We start from the raw sequence: 9,331 nt of genomic DNA, 5'->3' as shown, positions 1-9,331 counted from the left end.
TCAGCTAAAGAGACCAAAGAAAAATGGAGCACGAAAATTGTGGGCGTCACAGGCTTGGCCATATTCGTGGCATATTCGCGTAACAAACTTGCGCTGCGCTCAAGCCTACGGAATCTAAATCTGAAATCCCGTTTCTCTATCTTTGATATTTTTCGAGATATCCGCGTTCATATTTACGATTTTTTGAAGTTTGTGGGCGGTTTTTGGGCGTTAAAGTGGGCGTGACAAAAAATGAGAACAATACATTTCAGTTAAAATTTTTATTCTAGTATCAAAACTGTAGGAGCCACAGTTTTGGGCGGTTTGTGGGCGTTAGAGTGGGAGTGGCACTCTTTTGAAATAAACTTGAGCTGCTTAGGAATCTCAGGAATCTGCATGCCTAATCCCAGTATTGTAGCTTTTATAGTTTCCGAGATCTCAGCGTTCATACGGACAGATCGACTCGGCTAGTGATCCTGATCAAGAATATATATACTTTATGGGGTCGGAAACGCTTCCTTCTGCCTGTTACATACTTTCCGACGAATCTAGTATACCCTTTTAGTCTACGAGTAACGGGTATAAAAAAGAAATGGAGATATTTCCTCGGGACAGACTCGATAGTAAAGTTTTTGCTTTAGAATATTACGTCCCAATTCTCAGATTCTTGTGTTTTACCACATTAAGCCCAAGTACACTTCCATTTTACGTACGTTCGCGACCTCATGTTTTTGCCAATATTATGAAAATGATAGCTCAATAAACCCCATCATTTACACTAAGCAAAGAGCTAACCAAATGCTATCGAAAGCAAATAAAAGTTTCAGAAAACGTTTATTTTCTTTTTTTTATTTGCACTAAGTGCGTAGGAACGTACGTTCGCGACCCGTGGAAATGCCCATATACTTCATAGGGTTGGACGAATCTTTTAGTATAGTAACGGGAGACTTAACAATTTAAAACAAATAACGCTAACTTTTCAAAATGTACTCATTGGGCACGGTGCAAAAGAATATTCCTATGTATGCGAGTAGCTTAGATATTTTGCTGAAGCAGGCTAAATGAAAACATTTTAGTAAGTATAAGTTGTCTTAGATCGGAAGATTAAAAAAAATCTGTTCTTTTTTAAAATATTTTGACCTTTTAAAATATTTTTATGGCGACAAAGGGTGTTAAAATTATCCCACCACTTTTAAGAACAGTTTCTAAAACGAGGACAAAGTCGAAGTCGGAAATCTTCGTAATTTACATATATATTTTTGGTCGCTCAATGAAGATCCGCCAATGATCTCTCAGATCAAGCAAGATCAAGCAATCAGTGGAGCATAGAAACAGTAGAGAAATCCCCAAGGCAACCAAATCTTTCCCAGTTTTCTAGTACTGAAACGTTTTCTCTTCCCACAGCCGCTTACTACACTTATCAATACGAGGTGCCATTATGACGGCCATGCCCGTAGTTTGGTGCACCGATCCCAATTCGGTGAACAACAAGCCCACAGCCTTCGCCTTGCACGGAATCCAGCTGCAGGGAAATGTGACTGAGAAGCAGATCCACGCCCTCCGTGAGCTGGTTAACGCCGCCGCCGAAGGCCGTCTCATCCTGCCCTCGGACGGCACCTTCACTCTTCTAGACAGCGGTCTTAGCATCGAGAGCTCAATCGTAGAGCAAGAGTCTTGCAGCTCGATTAGTACCGGTGAGCTTGATCCACTGGCTCAACCGAAGAGTTCCAAGAACACATACATCCTTATGCCCGTGAGCAAGGCGGAAGGCTCCAGACACGGAGGAGGTACATTGACCGGAGGCGGAGGAGTGTCAGGACAGGCGATTGCAGCTGCTGCCGCCCAACTAGAGTTCCTGCTGGAGCCGAAGTATTTGCCCACGCTCGAAGCCAATGGGGACGCGAAAGCGAATGCAGCAGTGGCTAAGGCCGGAGCGTCAGGGGAAGTTCTGTACGAGTTCCTATGCTGCGCCAAGTGCATGAACGCGCAACGGACTGGACCTACTTGTACAGGGCGGCGCTTGCTACGCATTTTGAGGACCTGCAGCAGTGGAAGTGGCAGTGCCAGTGGCTGTGTCAGTGGCAGAAGCAACGACTACGAACCGGTCAACGTCCCAGCTACATGGCAGCTACAAGTGGATCCTGTCAACAGCATTGCCAGCAAGTACACCCGGCGACAGCAGCGACATAGGCAACATTGCACCGTCTCTATGGGCATCGCACGTAATCGCACCCATCGTCATCACAAACTACCCATGCACAGTGTTAAAATCTTTCATAATCGTAGCACTTATATGCCAGCCACTAAAGCAACAGGAGCAATGACAATCGCTTGTCCGGCAGAGTGCTCTGTGGGCGGCGAGGTGTCAATAATTCCGATTCCGAGTTTAAGCTCGAATCCGATTTCGAATTCCAAACTCAGCCAGCCGACACCGGCGCGATCTAGATCGGTGACAAAAACATTGAAAACACTGTCGGCAACATCTCTGGCCCCATACGCTGTGGCAAACAAAAATCGTGATTTGGCGAGCGGTGACAAGACTGAGAAATCCGCAACAACCATGCTGTCCGTGGTGCCCGAGGAGTCGTCGCCACACCCCGCAGACGGGCGCGATCTGATCAGCTTTGACGACGACCAGACGCAGGTGGATGCTGAGGTTGAGGCTGTAGGCCAGAAGTCTGGAACTGCTATAGACCTGCTATGCGCCCCCAATGAAGAGGACAATTTGTTGGCCCTGCTAGATACCCCGCCAGCCACTCCGAACAAGCCCAGTTCCCCTGGAAGCAACAACTCGAGCCGCAAAACCAGCTTTGATTCCACAAGCACCCTCAGCTCCATGGACTCTGGGTTTATGGAGATGCAGAACAAATTGGATGCCTTGGCAGCAGCAGCACCGACAGCAGCGCCTTTGGGAGAAGCAGCAACTTTGTCGTCAAGCGGCGAGCAAATGGAGAGACGCAACTATAAGGAGTGTCTAACGCAGTCGCGGAACCGCCGAAAATCCTACGAGGAGTTCAAAGCCATGTTTGTTGAACCCGTGGAAGCATCCATTTTAACGTCCATGCCACCGCTGGTGGCAACAGCAGCGGATGACGCAACACCAGCTAGCAACACCGTGATGCCACTTTCTTCCATTTCAGAACAAGAAACCACAGGCATCCGGGGTGTGAGAGGCAAACCGGATTGCGCAAACGAGTTTCCCGCCAGTGCCGATGAAATGGATACCGGTGATAGTGACTGTGATGGTGAAAAAGCTGCTGCTGCCGATGGCCATCTAACAGCAACAAAAACCACAGCAGCAGTACCTTTAGTCAGCAACACCACCACACAGGCGCTTCGAAAAAATTCGGATTTTCTATCGCAAATTCTCGATCATCAATTTGCGGCTAAGGAGCGAGCAAAGGCGCATAAGCGTCGCACTTCGTACGAGGAATTTAAACGTCTTGTTAACGAAATCGAGCCACTGGAATGCCAAGACGCCCCACCACTCGCCTTGGAGTCTGTGGTCGCATTGAGAACTGCAGCAGAAATAGCCACCTCGTCGTTAAAGCGCCAGAACTCGCGGCAACGTAAAAGCTTCGCCAGCTACTTTCTGCCGCGCCGGCACTTTACAAAAGAAGAAAAGACTGACAAAGAGAACTTCTCCCGGGATCTAAATGTGTTACCGCAAGATAAGCACCTGGCGGTCAGCAGCAAACTGCCGCCCTACAGGAGCAACAGCAATGACAGTTTGGGGTCCCATTATAGGCGCAACTTTAAGATCTACGACAAGCTAGTGTACGGCACTATCTATGATATTATTCAGCGCAAGAATGATATATACCAGAAGTACGATAAGTACATGACTTACGGCACCATCTATGAGATTCTGCACCGGAAGTCCTCACAATGTGGCGACCGGTGGCAGCGCAAAAGCCTTAGCTCCACCTCAGAGGGCCAGCGATCCTCGGCGGACGTTATATACGATATCGTCCAGAAACGGGAGCGTGAGAAACAGCTTCAGCATGGTACTCTGGAATGCCTGGATCCGATCAAAGTATCCACGTTCGGTCCTTACAAATATGGAACGATCTACGACATCCTGCAGGGCGAGAAACTTGATGCTAGTCTTGGCAATAGTAAGGCAGATTCCAAGCCAGCATTGGCCAAAACAACGCGCTTCGTGGTTAGCCAGGTAGAGGAGCCTGCCCAGACGCCACCGACGGAACAGCTGGAGTCTAGTGCCCCGGATCGGTGTGTTGCGAAGCCCAGCAAGCCACACAAAATGCGACGGCTGTCCCACATCCTTAGCTACAGTCGAAACGCTGGGGAGGATCCCCATAATACGGCTGTCAAGCAGGAGGCCAAACAGAAGCGCACACAGGCCAAGAGGCGGATCGGGGTCACCAACCTGCTGCTGCCACTGGACTCTGAGGAGCTGTATACCCGCATTATCGCCCAACAACGAATGCTTGAAAAGAAGCATTCTCAGGACCCACAAGCGGATAGTGGCAGCGAGGCAGATCTGTGCCCTCGCAATGCATTGACCAAGTCCAGCTCGCTGGACGCCATCTCCCTGTCGGTGGCAATTTCGAATGAGCCCTCGCCCTCTCCCCCGCGTCCCCGTCGCAGCCTTAAGCAGCACCGCTGCCTCCACCAGCGTCAGCAAATACCTTTAGCCAAGAAGCACTCGCTGGATAATTGCCTTCAAATGGTGTCGGCGATGCCCAGCCGGCAGCCTCTTCGTCGCTGGTCAAACCAAACTGCGTTGAAGTGTACCTGCCAACACGATGCCGAGGAACTTTCGCTGACCGCCAATGAGAAATCCCGCTCGCTGCCAACCGCCTGCTCCGCTCCCTACTTTCATACGTGTGCAAACTCAAGTTCAGTCGATCAGAGCGCGACCACAACAAAGTCCTTCAAAAAAACAACGATAGCCAAGAAAGGCAAATCGCGTCGACTTTCAGAATTTACGCGCGGTGAATTTTTAAATGAAAAATCGTAAGTTTAGCCTTCAACTACAGCCGAACGTCCCTCGTTCACCTGCCCTACTCCTCGTCGAAAGCTATTTTAGCGTTTTAAAATAACATTTCTGATACTCAAAAACTACCAATACTGGGAGTTATTTGAGTCTATTTATATGTTTTTATTTAAATAATGCACTAGCGAAAATTTAACTTGTCAATTTAAATCTTGCTATAAAGATATGAATGTGTAAGGTTAATAAGGAGAGGGATTTAGATATCTATTTTGGTGGAAGTCCGGACTGGTGATCGCAAAAATCGATATAATTTCAACCACGATTTCTTTACACAATAATTTTGAATTACAATTTAAAGCAATTGTACATTTCTTATTCTATAATGTTCCACTTCAGAATAGGGAATATTCAAAAACTCTTCTGAACTGAACTACTTCGTTGGCCAATAAATTAACGGTAAATGTCCCATAGAATATAAAAGATTATTAACGTTAACTTGATGTTGGGACGTGCTTGAATGTTTCTCTCACAGGCACTTAAAAAAAACACTTGTGATTACAACGCTTAAATCGAGTGACGCAATTAGACCTCGAGGAAGGGGGGAAAAAATCATATTTGCCATTTCAGCTATAAAGAATTTATTTACATTTAGGGTTCAGCTTCCCGATTTGGATGAAGTGATCTTCCAAACAGTGATATTTGGTTCTGCCTTTTCTTTTTTGCGTTCTCTCTAATCTCATAGATTTTACGGTAATACTCTAGTTTACGGTCCTCACCCCCAAAATTCGCGAAAATATTATCCTCGACGAATTCTTAAGAATTTACATGAAGAAATGAAGGCGCGGTCTGCCATGGTTCTCTTGTAATCGAATTTCAAAGTTACGTGTTTTGCTGTAAAAATAAAGTAGCCTTTTCACAAAATATATTGGCTTTTCAAAGATTTTTTATAAAAATCATGTAGGCTTTTGAATTTTTGTAAAGCAACTAAAAAATGTCTGTGCCAGTCCTGCAACGTTGCTTTCCGGAGTTTCCTTCCTGAAGAAACACAAATCCCACACCACATTAATTCACGGCATCTTCACAGCGATGGCCAATTTATACAATCCAAAGATAAAATGATTTGATGTATGTAAAAACTAGGCATATAATTTATTATAAAAATCGCTCGATTTTTTTTTAAATCTATGCCCAATTTATTTTGGACGATTTTTATTCATTTTTACTTTTACGAATCTTTAGTTTTTTTTAAACATACGTCAAATATATTCTCTTAAATATATGTTTATTTAGGATTTAGCCGATGCAGATCTTGAAAGTAATTAGTTGATTTCTTTGATTCCCGATATGATATGGAGGTGCGGAAAAATGTTGATGATTAAATAAAAAACAAGGAAGAACGCTATAGTCGAGTACCTCGACTATCAGATACCCGTTACTTAGCTAAAGGGACCAAAGGAAAATGGAGATATGCAAGCAGCAAAGCGAGATTGAAATGCGCCACCTACCGGCGGTAGACAGATTTAAGCGTTGTGGGCGTTAGAGTGGGCGTGGCAAAGTTTTTTTTGGATTAATCGATGGGTATTGACAAGACCAATACATTTCAGTTAAAATTTTTGATCTAGCGTGAAAATTGTGGGCGCCACAGGTTTGGGCGGTTTGTAGGCGTTCTAGTGGGCGTGGCATATTCGCGTGACAAAATTGCGCTGCGCTTAAGCCTAAGGAATCTAAATCTGAAATCCCATTTCTCAATCTTTGATATTTTCCAAGATATCCGCGTTCATATTTACGATTTTTTGAAGTTTGTGGGCGGTTTGTGGGCGTTCAAGTGGGCGTGGCAAACTTTTTTTTGGGTCAATCGATAGGTATTGATGAGAACAAGACATTTCAGTTAAAATTTTTATTCTAGCATGAAAACTGTAGGAGCCACAGTTTTGGGCGGTTTGTGGGCGTTAAAGTGGGCGTGGCACTCTGCTGAAACAAACTTGCGCTGCGTAAGAAGCTCAGGAATCTGCACGCCAAATCTCAATAGCCTAGCTCTTATAGTTTCCAAGATCTCAGCGTTCATCCGGACGGACAGACAGACGGACAGACGGACAGACGGACAGACGGACAGACGGACAGACGGACAGACGGACAGACGGACATGGCTAGATCGACTCGGCTAGTGATCCTGATCAAGAATATATATACTTTATGGGGTCGGAAACGCTTCCTTCTGCCTGTTACATACTTTCCGACGAATCTAGTATACCCTTTTACTCTACGAGTAACGGGTATAAAAACCATAAGAATTAGATAGTGTATTATTTAATGCTTTACATAGATTCAATTTGTCTGCAATCACGACTTTTTCATAGATCGCGGTCCATGGACTACTGTTGGCTCCTGTAAGTCAACAACCGCGATTTCTTCAGACTCGCTTTGAAAAGATGGTCATCGATGGTCACGCGAATTCTTAAGGAATGGATAAAAAGCCGTTATGTTTTTTATAGCGAAACACTCAAAATCATAGAAATTATAGCAAAACACGTAACTTTGAAATTCGATTACAAGAGAACCATGGCAGACCGCGCCTTTATTTCTTCATGTAAATTCTTAAGAATTCGCCATCCGTCGAGGATAATTATTGCGCGAATTTTTGGGTGTGAGGACCGTAAACTAGAGTATTACCGTTTTAAATATTTAAATGAACTATAATTATTAAACTTAAAATTTCCATAATTAAAGTTAACAAAAACCCCAATGGATGAAAAACAAAGCGATAAATAATAAGTTTTAATATTCATCGATTTTTTTTAGTCCATTGAGGTATGATTGTGAAGTGTATTAAAAGTTACGTTTTTGTATTTGATTGGCTCTAACTCTAACGCAATCACAATATAAATGAGACTTTGTTCTTATTATCAATACTGATCTACTTGCCAAAAATGTTACAAATCGGACCATTCGTTAAAAAGTTATAGCCAAACAATAATAAATAATAAGCAATCTCAATAGAGTGCGATAGGGATGCAGATAAATTCACAAAGGAAATCGGCTGCTTACGAAATTTCACTAGCGCCACCTAGGTTTCACGTAATGTGGCGTATTAGTAAAATCTCATAAACAGCCGATAGGAATGATCGATTGGTAGCGCTTTTTTGTTAGCTGAGTAACGGGTACCTGATAGTCGAGGTCGGCGCATCTAGCGTTTTCTCTTGTTTTATGATCTGATTGTGTTGCCAGTTTTCTACGTCTGTTTAGCATTTTTATTGGCCAGCAATGGGAAATTATACATATTTATTACGTACTTGAGCTTTCATTATCCATTTCGAAATCGTCCAACTTCTGTTTAAAAAATTTCTCATGCACTTGCCAGTGCCAGAAGAGGTGAAGAAGGGCCATTTGCATCTAGTTTCTCGCTTTTTTATTGTCCGGTCCCGTTTAAGTTTCTGTTACGGTTTCGTTTTGGCTTCGGTTTTTGTCGTTGCTTTTACTAAACTACGTGAAACTATTTTGTATGTGTGTACATTTCTGCCTCTGCCTTTATGTTAATGTAAAAAATTCGGACTGCGTTTTACCAAAATTAAGTATCACTTTCAGTTATAATAAATAAAGTAATGGCGTCGAAACCTTACCAAAATCGGGTTGAATAAACCTTCTGATAGGTCTGATAGGCTTAAACAAGCCCCAGGATTAGAAGAGACCCCATCAGCTGTTTGTTAATTTATTTAAACTAAAAGGGATTGATTAGTATACAGTGAAACAGTGCCGAAGCCTCTACCGAACTAACATCTATCATGCGTACTCAATATTAATTTCACTTTCTTTCTCACCAACCAGCAAAACCTCGCCCAGGAGAGAATGAACTTTAATGGCGGCAAAAAGGGAAAGGGGAGCAGTTTGATGTCACCATTAGTCACGTAATTGTAGTTTTTTAATGCGACGACGTACTCGTTCATAATGTCCCATTATCAATGTGTGGCAGTCGCAGTCGCCGAAGCTTCAGCTGTTATAAATTAAACAAATTATAGACGAGGAAAGAGTGTTGAAGACTATGCTGGCAAATGCCAATATCTAGTCATGTACGATATTTTCCCACAGAGGAAGCTATTAGGGACAGTGTAAGTTGCGGTAAGAACAGCTGCTCCCGCCACGTCCGGATTAATGGGGGCCCACTCCTTGCAAGCTGTCAAAATTAACAAGAAAGGAAGCTAACTTCAGCAAGCAAACATTGTATTTATGTACAGAGTTAACCGATTTTAATAAAACTATAAACTTATTACAAAAATTTTAAGATAATGTTCCATTTCAATTTACAACGAACAAGAAAGAAAGTAAACTTCAGCAATCCGAAGTTTGTATACACTTCCAGTTATAATTATTAAATTTAATTCGAAATTCTTAAAAATA

The 9,331-nt window shown here is 43.4% G+C and overlaps 1 protein-coding gene across 1 annotated transcript; it reads left to right on the top strand.

Annotated features, from left to right (window-relative positions):
- The first annotated feature begins 1,387 nt into the window (after window positions 1–1,387).
- On the top strand, window positions 1,388–8,801 carry LOC119559440. The gene is made up of 2 exons (XM_037872540.1): window positions 1,388–4,959; window positions 8,762–8,801. Exons 1-2 carry the CDS (start codon window positions 1,418–1,420, stop codon window positions 8,784–8,786), a joined length of 3,567 nt encoding a protein of 1,188 aa, XP_037728468.1. The 5' UTR covers window positions 1,388–1,417; the 3' UTR covers window positions 8,787–8,801.
- Window positions 8,802–9,331: the final 530 nt, after the last annotated feature.

The sequence above is a fragment of the Drosophila subpulchrella genome, unplaced genomic scaffold (assembly GCF_014743375.2).
Source record: "Drosophila subpulchrella strain 33 F10 #4 breed RU33 unplaced genomic scaffold, RU_Dsub_v1.1 Primary Assembly Seq24, whole genome shotgun sequence".
In the NCBI taxonomy this organism is placed as follows: Eukaryota; Metazoa; Arthropoda; class Insecta; order Diptera; family Drosophilidae; genus Drosophila; species Drosophila subpulchrella.
The sequence above is the reverse complement of the archived record's forward strand: the minus strand, read 5'-3'. Positions and strand labels throughout refer to the sequence as shown.

Bases quoted from the DNA above. Each gene is read 5' to 3' on its own strand.
- LOC119559440 (XM_037872540.1), top strand. From the start codon at position 1,418: ATGACGGCCATGCCCGTAGTTTGGTGCACCGATCCCAATTCGGTGAAC. The intron at 4,960-8,761 runs GTAAGTTTAGCC...CTCACCAACCAG, and splicing joins GAATTTTTAAATGAAAAATC to CAAAACCTCGCCCAGGAGAG.